The sequence below is a fragment of the Bactrocera neohumeralis genome, chromosome 5 (assembly GCF_024586455.1).
Source record: "Bactrocera neohumeralis isolate Rockhampton chromosome 5, APGP_CSIRO_Bneo_wtdbg2-racon-allhic-juicebox.fasta_v2, whole genome shotgun sequence".
In the NCBI taxonomy this organism is placed as follows: Eukaryota; Metazoa; Arthropoda; class Insecta; order Diptera; family Tephritidae; genus Bactrocera; species Bactrocera neohumeralis.
This window is the reverse complement of record NC_065922.1, coordinates 20,821,481-20,841,540: the sequence shown is the minus strand read 5'-3', so window position 1 is coordinate 20,841,540 and position 20,060 is coordinate 20,821,481. Positions and strand designations below refer to the sequence as shown.

General features: G+C 35.5%; 2 protein-coding genes across 5 annotated transcripts in view; one reads left to right on the top strand and one right to left on the bottom strand.

The window, feature by feature from the left end:
- The window catches only part of LOC126760055 (homeotic protein ocelliless), a 182,929-nt gene that overhangs the window by 16,932 nt on the left and 145,937 nt on the right, over positions 1–20,060 (top strand). The window lies entirely within an intron of this gene.
- On the bottom strand, positions 533–12,223 carry LOC126760057 (uncharacterized). Of its 2 annotated transcripts, none has more exons than XM_050475407.1 (3): positions 11,495–12,223; positions 3,168–3,362; positions 533–1,446 (listed from the first exon to the last, which is right to left on the bottom strand). In XM_050475407.1, the coding sequence occupies exons 1-3, from the start codon at positions 12,209–12,211 to the stop codon at positions 1,114–1,116; spliced, it is 1,245 nt and encodes a 414-aa protein (XP_050331364.1). In that variant the 5' UTR covers positions 12,212–12,223; the 3' UTR covers positions 533–1,113. The 2 variants fall into 2 exon arrangements, with proteins under 2 accessions (XP_050331364.1, XP_050331365.1); XM_050475408.1 differs by having other exon boundaries at positions 1,188–1,446; positions 3,164–3,362.

The window sequence follows — 20,060 nt, the reverse complement described above, 5'->3', positions numbered from 1 at the left end:
ACCCCACAAACCACTCCAAATCGTTTTTTTTTCTGGATTAAGTAACAGCTTTTGAATCTCTTAAGGTTCGTCTGATCTTCGTCGGATCTTCTTGGAACTTTTCAACGTCCTATAGAGCGAAGTGATATAAATTCATGTCGCTTGGGAAGGTCGATCGGCCTTCGTTCTTGCACAAGCCGTACTTTGTACGCTTTCAATTTAAGATCTCGACGTAAAATGCCCAAGTCATACCATACGTCAGTCCGAGTTGCTGCGAATGGTGCCGAATCGACTCTTTACGGTGTTCGTGTCTTTTCAGGATGAAATGGCAAACAATACTGAACAAAACTAACATGACAGCTTGACACGACTCACGCGTGATCTGTCAAAAAAGGGCTATTGAAAAAAGTAGCTCTAGTTGTTATCCCTCCCAATGCTCTAAAACATTCATCTTTTGAAAAATTAAAAGGAGAAAAACTAAAAAAACACACTTTGTGTAAAAAATCGTAATTTTATTTAAAGATTTCATTTTGTTTAATATAAAGCACGTTAACATTATAGTCTTAAATAGAATTACTAAATTATCATTACAACTAAAATAAAAGTAAAATGTATTTTTATATACTACATGCGTGTGTAGAAAAGTAGCATAAGAGTGTAGTGACTAGAAAATACACAAACGTGTGTGTGTGTAGTTGTAAGCGAAAGACAGCCATGAGAAGAGTCATAAAAAGGACGGATTACGATAAAATTCAAAGTAATTGAGCTGTTTACGCTGAAGAGAGCACGCGCTGCGTGTTTAGAGATTTATATGTTTAGTTTCGTTTTTATTTATATACAAAGTTCTTGTGTTTATCAAAATAAAAAGCGATAATTATGAAGTAATTTATGAAAAGGATACATACATATATACTACACTATGACGGCACGACGAAACGTAAACACACTATTTCTGAAACATACCGAAAATGCTTTAAATACCCTCATTTCCGGTCGTATAAACGTTTCGCACGTTTCCTGTTTGTGTAAAGTTTCTTTCTTCTTTTCGATTTACAAGCGTCTTGTGTTATCTGTATGTGTGCGCACTTGCGCTTGTGTGTGCTGCAACTTTAGTACTGTTATGTTTTGCGTACACTACGGCGCTGAACCCGTGCGCATCGGCGGGTGCGGCAACACCAATGCATCCATGCGCTCCAGCCGCTTTTTCTTCGGCGACTCTACAACAATTTGTGATGGCGCCGCTGCAGTGACGGCGATTGTCAGCAGATTAGCCGAGGGCTGCAAGGCCGGCGGACGCGTACCGAATAGTTTCTCTCGGAAACTGGGACGATGACCCAAACGATTTAGTTTGGCAGCTTTCTCTCTTTCCTTGCGTTTTGCCTCCTCCGCCTTTTTCTTTCGCAGCAATCTCGCCTTTTCGGCCAATTCGATTTTGTTGCGTTCCATCACTTCTTCCACGTGTTTGTCCTAAAATGGCATGCGATAAATATTATTATTTTGTTATTGAAATAAAATTTAAAAATTATTATAAATTGTTTATAATATTTAAATTACTTAGAGGCTATTCAATAAAAATATTGGCGCCGATTTTATGGGTTTCATTGAAAATTCATTCATTTTCGTTGAAAAGAGCGTGAGAAAAATCTTTCAGTAAACAAAGCGAAAGCATTTGCTCGGTCATAAATTCCCTGAATTTCGTTTATATTAGTTACATTAGAATTTTAGAAAAATAAAATTTAAAATTGATTTTTTAAATCAAATTGGGAAAAATTAAAACTTAACATCCTTCGGACACAAGCATGTCTACATGTATACAGTTACTGTAGCCTAAACAGTATATTAAATTTGTCACGAAGTTTATACTTTCTAGAAAGAAACGTTTGAGACCTCATAAACTTCATACATATGTATGTATAGACATATAAGAGATCAGCGTGACGGCTGAGTCGATTTTGCCATAACCGTCCATCTGTCCGTTTTTGAAATATTGATCTGGAATTTTGCACTCGTCATTTTCTCCTCAAAAAACTGCTTAATGCTTATTCAGAGATGTTTTGAATACAAACAAAAGTTTAGTTTACCCCAAATTTCGTGAAAGAAACATTTTTTTGCAAAGAGATAAAAATAAAAACCAAAAACTTGGTTTTCCGAATTTTTCATCTATATTTTGAGGTTATGTGAAAAAGGTGTACATACAGATCTTTTAATTACTTAAAACTTTACTATGCAATTTTTTTCATAGGACTCCTAATTTTGCTGAAAATCTAAATAAATCCTTTTTACACCTTCCTCTTCCCACCCTTAAACTATTTTTCCTTAGATAGAAGATAGTTAGAAAATAATTGAGGTTTTGCACAACGACCTATGGACTATTGTGCCCTCTCCTATATCACATATGTATGGTCACAGAGGTTCAGCATTCTGAATAGTTTCAGGAGCTTGCTGAAGGAAGTGATGTGATCCCTGTCTACGTAGATGAATCCTAAGGTTTTGAGCCTAAGATATCGTTTTGAAATTTTGCAAACGTCATTTTCTCTTCAAGAAGCTGCTCATTTGTCGGAACTGCCGATATCGGATCACTGTAACATATAGCTGCCATACAAACTGAACGATCGGAATCTAGTACTGGTATGGAAAACTTTTGTATTTGACAAGATATATTCACGAAATTTGGTATGAATTATTGTTCATAGAAATAATGTAATATCGGAAGAAATTGTTCAGATCGACTCACTATAGCTGCCATACAAACCGAACGATCGGAATCAAGGGCTTGTATGGAAAACTTTCGCATTTGACGTGGTATCTTCACGAAATTTGGCATGGATTACTGCTTAAGATAATAACATAATCTCCGAAAAAATTGTTCAGATCGGATTACTATTGCATATAGCTTCCATACAAACTGAACACATAGTTACTAAAAGAAATGCACCTGTGAAGGGTATATTAGCTTCGCTGCAGCCGAAGTTAACGTTTTTTCTTGTTTTAATAAAAAAAATACTTGATGTACTCAAAATTGTTGCTTTAGATATAAGCGATCTCTACATCTTTCTTAATCCTTTTGAAAATAAAAATAAAAAAATGTGGATTTTTTACGCGGATCCCTACAATGACGACCTGCCTACAGACAATCATATGAACTTATCCTATCCTTACTCAATAAAATTATATTAGTACTTACTTACATACAATACTTGACGCTGCTTATCGCGTTTGGCGAGCAATACCACCCAACCGCCATAGGACACCATAATTATCACCGGCACCAGAATGCCCGCCAGGCCATTGGCTTTCTTTAGCCACATATTATAGAGTCCCACAAATATAACCAGAAAGGCAACGATGGCTGCTATGAGACGTCCGTTTGCTTTTCGCTCTTCCTGAAATTAAAAAGAAAGATTATTGAAGTATTCTGTAATATTCTTAAGTTCAAAAAAATTGTTTTTTTTATCGTTATGTTAGAAACTGAAATATTTTTTAGAAGGAAAGTATTAGAAATACATAACTTTCTGAGTGACTTAAAGATAAAATCGTAAATTTAGTGGTTTCAAGACGCCATATGGAAAATATATCTATGATTGGCGCCGAACCAACTTTACTCTTGTAGAAGTTGCCATTTTTGATAACAGTTTGGTTGAATTTTTTTGGTTTCTTGGCCTCTCTACTCACTAAATTTGAACCCTACATGCTTGTCAAAAAACTTGTGTGATGAAAAAACAACAAAAGCATTCAGTTGAATTTAATCCAATAGAGTATACCTCGCTAAAGTGATATAACCGCTTCATATTCCATCTGTATTTTTGTTTATCGCAGTCTATGTGCCTAATACCAGTTGTCGCTTCGATTCGACACTCTTCATTATTTAATATTTTCAGATAAGTACATTATAGACGTGTTTATTATTATAAGTATATCCATTCTTCACAATGTACACCGAATTTGAGACCAGGAAGTGAAAGAAACCACAGGCGAAATGAAAACCCATTAAATTGCAATTAATTTTAGTTGTTGCCATTGCCACATGCGGTCATTGATTTTTTCGTTGCTGTATGTGCATAAACAAATATAAAGTATAATTTTAAAATCGGCGAAAACCTACAAAACGGTGACTAACCACCCACACCAATTGCACACGTATCTCAGCGAGTGGAACGAGTAGGAGTACAACATTTTTATAAGATCACGATACGCTATACAAATTATTTAGTTTGTTTAGTGTTTGAAAATGTGTGCTTGGTGATAGAAAGGTTATGAATAGGCCCTGGTTCTTCTTACTACTGCGCGTGGCTTCCGTGTACAAGGAATTATTCATTTAGGTATTACATGCATATCTATGCTCCATACACTCAGTGTTTCATTCGTTTTACATTCCTTGCAATAATTTATAGCTTTTACTTTAATTGATAAATAAAAAAATTGAAATTTATAAACAAAATTTCAAAAATTACTTAGGCTTGATGACTAAGGAATTAATAATTGGTCTCGTGAAGCTTGTATAGTAACACAGATGTACCTTATATATCCTTATATATACATATGTATATATACCATAGATTTAGTGTTGCATGTGTATATATGTAGTTATTTAGAGTACACATATGTACAATACTTTAAGCGTTTTAAAGCATAAGTTGGAATATAGCTGCCATCTTTATTATATTTCAGTAGTTAATAGTCCACCAATATTCACAAGTAATATAAGTATAAAATGGCTAATATTTATGGAAGTGATATCATATAAAAATAGGTTATACTGATGTTGCCACTTAACAAAAAAAAAATACTAACTTCAAAAATATTCAATAAACTAGGACTGTCGATCGTTATTTACTACGTTTTCTGATATTTTTCCCATAGATGTAGTCAAATAATGTTACTTATGGGGCTACGTGGGGCTATGAAAAATTGGTCTTTTTTAAATACTATGTTATGCCTCGAATTCTCCCAAAGTTTCAAAGCAATCGCGTGATTCGAGATTCCCCACTTTAAAAAAAAGTCACAGAAACTTCAAATTTAATGAGGAATATTTATTATCACTCGAAAGAACATACTTTGTCACTTCTTCTTTCAAGATTATCTCTTTCAAATGTTGGCCGCAGCTACGTCTCAGATGGTCCATTCGTTGAGTCCAATTTTCGATGACTCCTTCGAGCATTTCGACTGGTAACTGGCGATTGACATGAGTGATGTTTTGCTCCAAGGAATGAATCGAAGCAGGATTGTCCGCATAGACTTTATACTTTACATATCTCCATAGGCAAAAGTCTAACGGTGTGATATCACACCATCATGGTGTCCAATCAACCGGTCCAAAGCGTGAAATTATCTGCTTATTGAAGTGTTCTCTCAATAAATCCATTGATTGATGCGATGTGGGAAGTGGCGCCGTCTTTTTGAAGCCGAAAGTCGCCGAGATCACGAGCTTCAAGCTAAGCTAAGGTGGCTATATTTTCTTTACTGAGTGCTGGTCGTGGTGTATTTGGTTGAATATTATCCAGTAATGAATGCTGGGCCTCAAGATGGGCGATGGTGTTGTGATTTGTAAACGTTATTCAGGCGTAAGTCTTTCCATGATGAAATGCTAAACAATACTGAACAAAAATAACATGAGAGCGTGATACGACTCACGCATGATCTGTCAAAAAAAGGCTGTTGAAAAAAGTACCTCTATTTGGATTACCCTTTTATTCCCAAATTGTTCTAATATCAAAGTCAACAATTCCGCTTTAGACCAGTGTAATTGATAAAAGTTTACAATTTTTGGAGAGCATTCATCTTGTGGAAACTTGTGGACTGTAAAGGCTGTTTCTTGCTAATTTTGTTTTGCTAAAACCGAAAATGATGGTAAAAATATCCTAATACGTAGAATTTTGTGTATTATAATGAAGGGATAGAGATCAAATCACCACCATTTACTAAAATGTCAAAAATAGCTGTACGTAATAGAGAATTTTGGAACTCAAATTCGTATTCAGAACACCTCAAATACACGACCGACCGCTTAGCACAACAGTCGCTAATTTTTTCTTCCGACTCGTTGAGTAGTGTTATTTAATTGAATAGGTAGCAAAAATTCAATGCCACGAGTATTATGAGTCTGCCCATATATAAAAGTCAATATGAAAATTTCCATCGAATTTTTCGAGCGGCGTGTGCGAATTTTGTATTTTATTGCGAAATTTTCCTACCAAATTATTCAATGTGATAGTTCAAGGAATCGCGAAGCCTATAATATGTACTATACGCATGTTCATGTATATACATGTACATATTTTCATGTATATATGTATGCATAAATAGACAGAAAGTAATTAAAAATCGATTTACTCATGAAAGCCGCAAGGAAACGTAAATAATATCGAGCACTTTTTTGATTGATGAAGAAGGTCATATTTAAATCGTCTCCAGCAACAATGTCAAAAACACATCAACAAAATTGCATCATTGTATGTATAAATTGAATTGTAAATATGAAAATACACATACATATCTACACATATATGTTTGTACTACACATATGTGAAATGATACTTAAATCGTTCCGCGGCGTTTTTACGCAGAATTTTGGAAATCGCACTAATTTAATTATCTGCACACGGGCAAAGTACATTCTATATAACGGTGAAATGCTGAAAGCCTCGAAAGCTGTTTCGCTTCAATGCAGTAAGGGTACATACATACATATGTATATAAAGATGTACGTCTGTCGATTTTCATGGTTCACCGCTTCGCTTTCATTATCATAAAACAATGATTTATTCGTTAAATCGAATTCCTAATAATATACCGTTGTTGATGCGCTCATTCGAGATTTATGTCTTAAGAAAACAAAATTTTATACGCATAGTCCAACTGCCGACAACAGATGTGTATGTGCATGCATGTTGTTGCTGGAAAAAACATCACCGCAAACAAATCAATTGTGTTTTCAATATCTGACAGCCGGCATAACTCAATCTCAGCAATTTTGACTGGTCCATCATTTTGAAATCCTCCAGACATGTGAGTGCTATTTATTTACTGTATGAAATGATTGATACAGTATCTGGGCAAAGTCTAGCAGGCATAGGTATGTAACGGGTGATCCATGTAGAGGTAATTTTTTCAATAGCCTTAACTTATGGTTAATATAATCGGCCTATTGAGCGTGCTATTTGCAACACCATCACCTACGTTGAGACCTAGTATCCATTGTTGGATAATATTCGACCACGTTCAGTACGCCGTAAACGAATATAGCAGCCGTAGCTGAGAGTGTATACGAAGACTGTGAAGAGTCGATTCGGCGCCATTTGTAGCCACACGTCGAGATAGTAAAATGAAAGCGCACAAAGTACAGCTTGTGCAAGAACTGAAGCCGCTCGAACTTCCCAAAGGAAAATCGCTTCACTTAAGGGACTTTTGAAAAGTTCCAAGAAGATCCGACGTTTTCGAACCAAATTTTGTTCAGCGGTGAGGCCCATTTCTGGCTCAATGGGTATGTAAACAAAACACTTTTCACCACTTCCGACGAAGAGCAACCTGAAGAGATTCAAAAGTTGCCATTTCATCCAGAAAAGAGGGCGGTTTGGTGTGATTTGTGGGCCGGTGGACTCATCGGTCCATATTTCTTCAAAACTGATGCCGATGAGAACGCAATCGTCAATGGTGACCGTTATCGCGCCATGATAACCGACTATTTGATACCTGAAATTGAAGCTCGTGATCTCGGTCACATTTGTTTTCAATAAGACGACGCCACTTCGCACATATCGCATCAATCAATGGATTTATTGAGAGAACACTACGGTGAACAGATAATTTCACGTTTTGAGCCGGTGGATTGTCCACCATGATCGTGTGATATCACACCGTTACAATCTTTTCTGTGGCGATATGTAAAGTCTAAAATATGTGCGAACAACTCCGCTTCGATTCACGACTTCAAGAAAAAAATCACGTATATCATTCGCCAGTTACTAGCCGAAATGATCGAAGTAGTAATTGAATATTGGACTATACGGATGTACCATCTAAGACGTAGCCGGGGAGAACATTAGAAATAGATAATTCAAAAAAAAAATGCCAACGAATATTTTTTCGAATGATAATAAACACCTCTCATTAAATTTGAAGTTTCTTTGTTTTTTCTTTAAAAAAAGTAGGGAACCTCGAAATGGATCACCCTTTACTATGCACTTCCATACATATCTAACATGTATATGTGTATATAAATAGGTTTTAGATATAATATGTAGTTGTTTTCATATATATATAGTATTCAGTATATCTAGTATGCCATGTACCGGATGAGCTAAGGTAGTGCTTGGAATATTAATTTTAGCGCAGTGTTTTAATAATTGGAAAAAATAATATTTTCAATTACATGTGTTTAAATAGATATATATGTATGTGTATACATATATGTGTAAAACTTTTATAATCATGCATCCGCACATTTTTATGCCGGATGAGCGCTGATTTTCATAATTAGCACCTTTGATCTATAAATTGTGGAATCTGCGTGGCTGCTACCGAAAATAGCTGTGTATGTATATGTACAAGTAGGTGCTTTTTGAGTTAACAATGGCCAGTGCAGAAGGCGACAAGTAGCCTAAGTTTATCCATTGGATGGTTGATTACATATTTTAACCTTTTAAGGTTGTAACCATCCATTACCAACTTGGCCCGGCGCATGCCTAGGAATTGTTGTCAATACTTCTCCCAACCCACTGCTTCATGCTTGGGGAGCAGCTTCTTTAAAGTATGGGAACCAACCGCAATGAAAGGTTCGGGCAGGTCATCAACCAGTTCATTCCCGGCTATAGCTTTGTCACTTGGCACCTGGATAAGGCTACGATCTGTTAAACAATTCAGTCGTTCTATACACGCACGATCATGGCCCCAGCCTCAGGATTTACCAGCTAGCTGATTTTACACCGTAAGTACTTTTGTAGCTTTGACCATGGTCAGATCAACATGCTGTCTCCACCGCTGATTGCAATCCAGCGTGAGACCAAGATATTTGACCATATTAGTCATATCTATCTCTCTGCTATCAAGGGTTAGGTTCCTGAGGTCAGACCTGCGTTTCGTAAATGGAACGATGGCCCTTTTCGAAGGGTTGATGTTCAGTCCAAGCCCTCTGCACCATCTCTTGGTTAGGCATAGTGCCCTTTGTACAAATTTCCCTCTAGCTAAGATAACAATGTCGTCCGCATATCCTTGACAGCGGATTCCTATAGTTAGCAACACGAGCACTTCGTCCACGACAAGACTCCATAACAGGAAGGGTAGCACTCCTCTCTGTAGAGCCGAGACGAATTCGTGCATACACGCTTTACTGTTACTTGAGCAGTTGGGTCTACTACATATGTGTAAGGAATGGTTCCGGTATTACACCTGGCAACGGCAATGGACTAGGCAGTAATTCCCTAATTTCAACGAGCTATGAAAAATAATAATAGCGCTTCAAATAATGGTTTGTCTGAAGCCAGAAATGTATACATATTTCCAAAAAGTGAATCTCTTGTAGTTATTCTCAAGTAATTTAGCTGATGTCCCAGCATATTTCAAACAGAGGTTTTTGCTAAAGGAGCTAGCCTCTAATGCATCAGCAGACAACTGCAAAGCTAACATCTATATATACTATATATGTATATAGCCAAGCAGGTAAGGTAATAATATCGTTTCGCATTTTGTCCAGAAGTTTCTTGGGAAACATTGCAACAGTGTAGGTTGTCATAAGGACTTCACTTCCACAGGGTGTCAGGTCACAAAGGCATCGATGACAATGATATAGCGATAGTGGACGAGATTGCCAAGAATGGTGTTCGGCTGTCATCTGAAGACGATCTGAACAGGAGTACGCCAAGGGGAGCTAAATTCCGATGGAATCAACTACTAGGGTTCAAAACCACAAAAGTCATGTTCAAAACGATAGCACAGAAATACAAAAAGTTTATAATCTTCATATGTAGAAGAGACTGTAGAAACATGATTGGGATAGTACTTAGTGGTCACAGGGCAGAATGGAGTTGATTGAGATGACTGCAAGAAATGTCAAGAGCAAGGCACCAGGGGAACAATGTGGCATCCCGCATTGACAAGGCAAAATTTTTTATTTTGGGGTATCCTTAATAAGAACACTGGAAGAGATGTCAGTAGTAAGCCCGCTTATTGACATTTCCCTTAAACGCTGTCATTATAAAGGATGACTACCTTTGATGAACTACGAAATGGCACACCTAATGACACCGAAACTGATCTATGCGTTGTTTAGTAGCCTACCAAACTAACCTAACTTTAACTAAAACTTTAAATCTATAAGTGACGGTAAAATATTGCGTAATTTCTATATATCTTGAGGAATATCTATGGAAACTTTATTATTATAAGTATATATGCTTATGTTTGTTAAGCTCTGTCGAAGAAATGGAACGTCTTTGAGATCATCACTAATTCCGCATATGTGCCATGATCTTAGTTCTTATTATATTATTCTAGTCTTTTCTTTAACTATTTTTCTAGTAATCTTATATTCAGTTTGATAGGGAACAGCATGGAGAGTACATTCCCAAGTTAAATGTTTATAAGTGTTAGTATATATATGTATATCAGACTTTTTCATAGACCAGATGACAAAGGAGTCTGGTGGTGAACGAGGGCAAGACGAAATATCTTCTGTCATCAAACAAACAGTTGTCGCACTAGTGAGTTGGATTCCACGTCACTGTTGACTTCGAAGTCGTAGATAATTTCGCCTATCTTGGAACCAGCATTAGCACGAAAGATGTATGGTCCTTTGCGCGTTGGCCACGGCGAATATCGCATACGATAGAACGATGAGCTGTATGAGATATACGACGACATTGACATAGTTCAGCGAATTAAGAGACAGCGGCTACGCTGGCTAGGTCATGTTGTCCGAATGGATGAAAACACTCCAGCTCTGAAAGTATTCGACGCAGTACCCGCCGGGGAAGCAGAGGAAGAGGAGACCTCCACTTCGTTGGAAGGATCTAGTGGAGAAGGACCTGGCTTCGCTTAGAATCTCCAATTGGCGCCACCTTGCGAAAAGAAGAAATGACTGGCGCGCTGTTGTTAACTCGGCTCTACGCCAGTAAAGAAGAGAAGAAATGACAAAGGCCATTTTTAAAATGCTGGAAGAACTGATCTATAAGTATCTTATTGTACCCTAAACTACTTTGGTCTAATCTGATATTAGGCACACGTTTCGATCTCAGAACGGCACATCCCATAACTTACTTAATGTTGGTAGAGCGAAATTAGGGGACATAACTTATTCTCAACGACGAACGTTTGACTATTTTTGCAAAGACGAGCTAAGCTTTTAATCGATATGTAAGTCTCTTATATAGAAAAGCAATGTAAATGAACGTTTAAGGGAGTTTTAGACTCTTTTCTTCTACAAAGTAGGAATTATCTCTCAAATACATATATACCCATAATTCCTTTCATGATAACACTTCGAAATCTTATTAATAATAATCTAAATTTATTGAAAACTTACTCGATTTTTGTTTTCGAGTAACTCCTTCAAATTCTCTTCGATGATCTCCTCGTCGGTCATCGATTCCAGACTTTTCTTCGCATGCGTGCTGCTGCCGCTTGAAACATCTGTGATTGAGATCGCCTCACTCTTCAGTGTCGCCTTGGAGTCTGACTTATGCAACGGTTTACCTAAACTGTTACTTTTTAGTGTACTGTTCGATGCGTGGCGTGGCAAAGTGCCCGAAAGTGATTTCAAATCATTTTTGGATTCACCGCTGCGTAACGTCGATTTCGAATCGGTTTTAATTAAAACTCGGTGATCGCTTCGCAGTGACGTCTTCGATTCAGCCTTCGAAAGCGTTGAATGTGTGTGTGCTGTTGGTTTTGTATCTGACTTTCTTCTTGGTTTTGTGTCGTTTTTAATTTGTATGATGAAATCATTATTTGTGTCGTTAACGGTTAGGATTTTTGAAATATGTTTGGGATCACTTTTGGCTAGATTTTCATTGTAATGTTTAACACCATTTTTTGGCAGAGTTTTGGGTAGAGTTCGGCTATGCGAGTGATGTGTTGGCACTATAACTGTGTGTATGTTATTCTTGAAACGCACATGTTCATTTTTGAAATTGTCACGTTTTTCGAAAAGTATATCGTGTTTTGCATTATTATTTTGTGGTTTTACGGAATTACTGTTATTTTTCTCATTTTTCACTTCGAGTTTTATATACTCAGACATTTTTTTTGTTTTGTAAAAAAAAAAATAAATAATTTTTTTTTGGATTTCCTTAAAAAAAAATTAAATTGGAAATTGAAAAAAAATTTTGTGTTTAAAATTTTTGTATGAATCCGCAATCCGCTTGCTATAAAATATGTATTGTACGCGCCGCTTTCTGAATTGCTACTGAAATCTTACCAGATTTTCCAGCGAAAAGTGCCGATCTCGCGCTAATTTGCACACTTTCTCGGCAATCATCGGCAATTTTTTTCTATTTTCGCTCTCCTTTACCACTTTGCGAATTTCTTGCACACAAGTGCTCACGATTGCCATTCGCTTTGGAAAAAATAAAAAAAATGCTGTAAACAAAATATCTGAAAAAAAGTTTGAAAAAATTAAGAAAACATTGCAAGCGCTCCCAAGCATATCACACTCGGACATATTCAACGAAGTCCATGAAAATCGTATGTTTGTTTATCGTATAAATAAATTAACCAAGGAGGGATCGGCTGCGATCGTCGCCGCACAGCATACTTATAACGTACTTACATGCACTTATAGCATGCTGCGCAAGCATTGTGTTTGCTTGGTTTGTTGTTGTTACTAATTGGCATTCATCGGCCATTTGCGAAGCAGCGGGTGTCGTTTATGCTGTTAAGTGCTCGTTGCTACTATTACTGCTACATGCGTGTGTATGTAGCAAAGTATGTCTGTGTTTATTTACAAATAAACATGAAAGTATGCTTGGCTGCGTGTGCACAAGTGCGTATACGCAACCAAAACAGTTGTAATAGAACTTCAAATGAGCGGATATTCTGGTATTTCTTTTTCGTATCATTACTATTTATTATTAGGCTGTTAAATGAATGAAATATTGCCCACAGCTGATCATATATACAGGTGTTGAAGTAAAAATATGCATACAAGTACAGTGGTGGTCAGATATATGTTATTGCAATTCTGCTTTTATGGGTTTTTTAAAGATGGAGTGGAGTGTTGAGAAAAAAATTTTATAGGCTTTTGTAAAAAAGGTTAAATTTATCACCGAAAATAGTATTATACTATATATTGTTTATATAAAAGTTTCGAGAAAACGTGTTTAAGGGGTTACATGGGTTTACGGATTTCAAAAAATCGAATGCTTTTTATTGTCTTATTAAATTCTACAACACCTCTAGAATATGGTCCTAAATTTTGTGTTGATCCGAGTAATAGTTTCGGAGAAACAGCTTTGAGGACTTGTTTGCTCCAGGCTAGCTAAGCTATGTGCGCCGTCTTTAAACGCGTTTCGTCTTTAAGCCGATCTTCATGAAATTTTACACAGGTCTTTGAGATGTCTTAAAGACTTGGGCGAAGAATTTTTTTCGATTAAAAATATTTGAAAAAAAAATTTTGCCAAATTTTCACTGAAATTTTTATTTTTTTGTAAAATTGTCTGCCAAAAATTCACTTTTTTTTCCCTCGTCCAAGGTCTAAGTTAAGGTTTTAATTAAAACACGTATTTTTTAACTTTAGATGATTATGTAAGGAGTTAGCCTGCCAACGCGGGCGCATCTTTTTTTCGAGGGGTCACCGGAAATGGCGTCGCATGAGAAAAAATTGTTGGAAAAAAGCTGATTTTTACCCGTGGAACCCCATGTGACCCCTTAAAACTTTCAAACACCTACTTCTTGCTGAAAACATCAATAATAGTACTTTTTACTCCTATTTTCAAACATATTATAATCCTCTAAAGTATCTGGGCATGTCCAGTTTTCTAGTTTCCAGTCTCAAAAATTGGCAGTTTTGGATTAAAACTAACCTCAACAACCTTAAGGATCATTGATCACGTTAATTGGTTGTTGTCTTCGCTAAAGGTAAACAAAGGCATAATTGACCTCACCAAAGGCCATTGAACTAGGGTTGGCGACTTCGCCAAAATATAAACAAAAAGGTCATTGGTCTCGGGTTATTGACTTCGTTAAACGCTGTAAAAAATATATATTAACAAAAACAAGAAAAAATGTTAACTTCGGTTGTATTGAGGCTAGAATAACCTTCACACATAACGAAATTAAATTCGATTGTTTAGTTCGTATGACAGTTATATGATAAAGTGACCCGATCTGATCTATTTTTACGGAGATTGCACGATTATCTTAAGCAATAATCCACACAAAATTCCGTTAAAATATCTTCACAAATAAAAAAGCGTTCCATGCAAGCACTCGGTTCCGATAGTTCACTTTGTATGTCAGCTACATGCTACAGTGTCCCGATAACGGTCGTTCCAACAAATAAGCAGCTTCTCGATGAGAAAAGGATGTATGCAAAATTTCAGTGTGATTTCTCATAAACTGAGGGACTAGTTCGCGTATATACAGACGGATATGGTTAAATCCACTTAGATCGCTACTCTGGTGAATTCTATATACATATGTATATTTTGTAGGGTCTCTGACATTTCCTTCTGGGTGTTACAAACCTCGTGGCAAATTTAATATACCCTGTTCAGGGTATAATAAAGGTCCATCTATTTCTGATCATAATGTGGACTCTTTCTAAAATGTGGCCCCTGCCTCCTTGTATCTAAACCGGCTTTTTACAAATCAGTAATCTTATATACAAGTATTTTAACGCGTAATTTACTTTGTTAGAATCATCCATATATGTATGTACAAAAGGACATACATGTATACATATGCAAATGTAAATGTTTGCAGTAATTTAATGTATTTTAATTGTTGCCTTACTTAATGTTTACAAATGAATATTTGCTTTAAATGTTGAAAGGTGTTTTGGTGGAAGATTCCGTTATATTGGCACACCAAAGTCTGCAACACGCCTTTGTTTTCATATTGTGTGTAATTTACGACGTAAACAAGAAAGGGCCATAAAATAGGCAAACATGAAATACGGTTTTTGCAAAATTTCCTCTTATTGCCGTTATTCGCGCGGAAATCTCAACCAAATTTAAATGCATAAGTTATATCCAAGTACATACATACATATGTAGGTGCATATGTACTTAACATGTGTGTGTATTTATATAAATTTATATATTTTTCTTTATACAGGTGTATTTGTATACAGTTGTTACTGCATATTAAACTTACTTTCGTTTATGCCAGCAATATCAAATGCGTGTGAATATGTACTAATGTGGGCAAAAAGTAGTAAGACATTTTAATTCAAATTTTGCTTGAGAACCCGTTTTCTAGTTTGGTATAACTGTCAGTGACATCTGTGCTAAATGTCACATCAAATTAACCATTAGGGATTAGTATACGCTTGTCTTTCTGAAGTACATAAAGTGCATTCGGCGATTTTTACGATGAGTGAAATTATTCAAGAAAGAAGTTTCATTAAATTTTGTGGTTGGGTAAAATTTCTGGTGCCGAAGAATTTCAAAATTTTGGAAAAGGCCTTCGCTGATAATCGTTTCTCACGAGCAAGTGTTTTTGATTAGTACAAATTATTCAAAGAAGGTCGAGAACGGTGACGAGGAAACGTCCAGGACAGCCTTCAACATCAACTGATGTTCAACACGTTATAAAATAAAAAAATTGTTGCTTGAGCATAGATGATTAAAAGTCAGAAATCTTACTGGCATCGTTGGAATAACGAAAGGAGCAGTGAAAACCGTTTCGAAAGATCATTTGGGCCTAAGAAAAATGAAAGCACAATTGGTTCCAAAATCATCAAATTTTTTTAAAAGAGCTCAGGTTAATGACTGTGAAACAATGCTTTCCGACCACCAGAATGTCATGAAATGTATTATTACTGACGATGAGTCAATGCTTACGACCCGAAAAGAGATGATCAATCGGCTGAATATTATGTCAAAGGTGAAACGAAGCCGAAAAAACCACGTCAAAGCAGGTCAAAAATTAAGGTTATTTTGACAGTCGAGTCCAAATTCCTTCCGACCGGTCAAACTGTCCACAACAACAACAAACTATATCTACCATATGCAAGGTCTGTCGCAAAAGAAACAGAACTTTTTAAATATAATTGTTTCTGGTGGCGCCACCTATTGGTGGGTATATGAAATAAAAAGTTTGATCTCTTGTTGACATTTCGTAAAAATTTTAAGACAATTGGATAACTACAATCGATGTTATCGATCAAAAAGTGACAGCAGCTTTTGGTCATCGGTCGTAATATGCAAAGAGTAAATATTAAATTTGTTTTAAACTTGGGAAAACGTTTACTGAAACATTTCAAATGATGAAAAAAGTTTATGGTGATCAGTGCCTATTCCGTAGTAATGTGCATGAGTGGTTTAAGCGATTCCAAGAAGGTCGTGAGGACCTCTGTGACGATCAGAAGTCGGTCGTCTTCAGAAGTCAAAAATAAAGACAATGCTGATTTGTTTTTACGATTCCGAGGGTATTGTACACCGAGAGTTCGTCCCACCTGGCCAAACGATTAATGCTGTGTTTTACCTTGGTGTTATGAAGCGTCTTTTGTCACGCATTCGTCGTGTTCGACCACAATACCGTGAGGCATCGGTCGACGCTTGTCACTGATTTTTTGACCAAAAACTCCATATTAACCATTAATCACTCACCCTACTCACCTGATCTGGCACCCTGTGATTTTTACCTATTTGGAAAACTTCATTTGCCCATGAAAGGACACCGGTTTCAAGACATTTCAGCATATACAAAATCTGAATATCGACCCGTTTTACAGCCGTAAATCTGTACCAAAATTTATCGGTAATATCTTCGACTATATTATGCTGAATATAGGGTTTCAAGTTTTTGTAGATGTTTTACACATTTTTGTCTGCATTTTATGATGATCCTAATGTACATACGTATAAAGAGTCATAAGGAGAAATCTTTAAAAGTGAAGATCTTTAACTTCTTGAACTATTCTTGCTCGAGAAATATGATTTATTCCAAAATTAATAGTCTAAAGATCCTTTAGGAGATATCAAATGATGTCAACTCTTGCACAGCAATATCAGTAGGTGTCACAACTTATACTGAAGTTCTGCTTCTTCTTTATTGGCGTAGATATCGCTTATGCGGTTATAGCCAAAGTTACAACAGCGCGCCAGTCGTTCTTTCTTTTCGCTTTTTAGTGCCAATTGGAGATTCCAAGTGTAGCTAGATCCTTTTCCACCTGGTCTTTCCAACGGAGTGAAGGTCTTCCTCTTCCTCTGCTTTCTCCGGCGGATTTACTCAAGTTAGAAGCCTTAATTTCAAATTGCCTTTCGGCTATTTTACGACAAAATTAATAATATTTTTATTTTTAAATCCCAAAAGACTTTCAGCTGTAACAATTTTTAGGTGATAGAAAATAAATAGGCGGTATTTGTCTTTATAAAAATTAAATTAAACATTTTTTTATAAATATTTTTAAATTGTAATAAAATATATTCAGACAAATTAAAAAATTTAAAAAGTTAAAAGTGAATCGCCATTTTCAGGTTATTTACACTTAACATACAGAGTTTCAAATATGTAGTTAATTTCAATTTTACTCTTGGTCATGTACGTTCAGTGTTTTCTGCGATTTCCGTTTTGAGTGGAATGTAAGATTGCGTTCCATTCAAATTTTATTCCACTCTCTCATTGCTATATGCAATTTACAGATGTCGCTGTGGACAGCAGTAAGTAATTCATATGCACTTATTGATAATAGCAGCCCAAAAGTATGCAATGAAACACTGCTGATAAATGCTTAGAATAAAATTGAGAATGCAGTTCCTTCCAATAATAAATAATCTATGTACATATGTATTTAATAATTTGAAATTTAATTTTTAATTTCCAGTTATCTGAATATAAAATAATTAAGATTTAATAACCTATTATTATATACAAATGTAAATATAGTAAATGCTTTTAACATATTTAAATCATTTAATAGCATACATATATACAGCTGTTGACAGCTAATTAGAAAAGACACCTATTTTGAAGTAAATGATGTTATTTTCCAATAGATCATGTGTATTTATTGTACTTTCACTTATTTTATTGAAATTTATGTTAAACTTAAATTCTAGTAGTGAAAATTTTGTTTAAAATTCGTTTTTGTTTTGAAGATTTTAACAAAAACATGTGGAATCAACGATTTGAGTGCGACAACTAATTAGAAACGAAAATATTTTATAAACAAAAAATAATGTTATTACAAAAATTTGCTTACTTTTGGTTAGTATTTTGTTGCTTAAACCTTATACTATAATATGACTTCACATCCACCTCGAATTGACGTTACTAGACTCTGCCAGCATACCGCTGGTGTTGTTTGCCATGCCGTCCATATTTTATTAAAAAGAACATTAATATTTTTGATATATTTGGTACTAACGGCTTTTTAGCATCACGCCAATTCTGGGATGGACGATTCCCACTCCAAAATATTGATAGAATTTTCATTAAAAAACTTTTGTGTCAACTTTGACGTATGCTTTGATTTGTTATTTTCCTTATAACAGGCAAATTTTCCTCAGCCCGTGGCAACGAGAGTTGGCAAAGTTTATGCGTCGTTTCTACGAATTTTAGTCAGAAGTGGGTTCCTGCGCACTGCCCTGCCGTGAAATCCAGATTCGACCAAACGCCAGGCAATTGTTCTCTTGGAAAATTGGACATTGTATTCGCCTTGAATTTCATGTAGAATATCAGTGGAACTCTTTTGTGGGTCTCTTCGTAAGATAGAATTAACTCTGAAGTCTATTTCTGTTGCAGTTTTTCGGGTTTTTTCTTTGCGTGTAACATTGGAAATAGTTTTAAAATTCTGCATATGTTTAAAAACATTGAAAATAATTTTTGTTGAGTATTTGACCTTATTCGGAATTTCTTTGCTCATCTTTCCAGACTGACGAAAGTCAAAAATGTAGCCTCGGAGGGTAGGTGTACAGCTGCAGCGTTTCCTCTTTAAAAAACTTGAATAATATATTTTAAACCACAACTTTAAGGCACACCCTTACCTGAAATCAATAATACATATTATTAATAAAAATTAAGACCTTGAGGAATTTTAATTCTTTAAACAACTGTTTCTAATTAGCTGTCGCATTTAATTCGCCTTCTATATCTTAACGCATTTACTATTTGGGGAAAAATTAAAAGAACTTTAACTTCACAACTACAAAAAAGAGTGCGTTTAGTAGTAAATAGAGAAACACTAGCAATGCAAAACTTTTCGGAATATAAATAACGGTATATCAAAAATTTATATGATTATACTCATCAGCCACTTACAAAAAAGAGAGCGTTTCTAATTAGCTGTCAACAGCTGTCATCCATAGTATTCTCACCTTTATTGTCACTAGTTTTTTCACCTCTTTTGGCTGGCCATTACATTATATTATTATTATTATGAAGAATAATAATTCGAATATGGGACTGAATATGCTAAGGCTAAGTGTTTTTGGCAAACAGAGAGATTAAAATTATATGTTTATTAAAATTACTAAATATTTATGATAGTCTAGGAGAAAGTGATGACCATTTGCATCAATTCCAACGATAGCCGGTACTCGAATCAACTTGAAAATTTAGGACAATATTGGAGAGGTGTTGTAGAATTTAATAGGACAACAAAAATAATCGATTTTTTGAAACCCGTAAACCCCTTAAAAAATAAAAAGAAATATTATATACATTTACAGAATTTAATGTAGCCAATCTCTAGGAGGACCACCAAAAAAAGATGCCTTGCTCCTGTTCGGCTTAAAATTACTTCAAATTATTGCTATACGTTAATATTAGCATAGATAAAGCCGGACGGACCATATCGACTAAGATTTCAGACAAAATGACGGCTTATAAAAAGAAGAAGAAGAAGATCAGTTTATATCAAAAAATTCAAAATTATGACCCAAAAAATTTAAATTGTTATTATAAATATTTTTCCTTTGACTATT

What these genes read in the sequence shown, in the direction of transcription:
- LOC126760057 (XM_050475407.1), bottom strand. Translation starts at nt 12,211, where the DNA reads ATGTCTGAGTATATAAAACTCGAAGTGAAAAATGAGAAAAATAACAGT. An exon ending in TACTCGAAAACAAAAATCGA is followed by an intron (nt 3,363 to 11,494) that starts GTAAGTTTTCAA and finishes TTTTAATTTCAG; the next exon opens with GAAGAGCGAAAAGCAAACGG. An exon ending in AGCAGCGTCAAGTATTGTAT is followed by an intron (nt 1,447 to 3,167) that starts GTAAGTAAGTAC and finishes ATGCCATTTTAG; the next exon opens with GACAAACACGTGGAAGAAGT.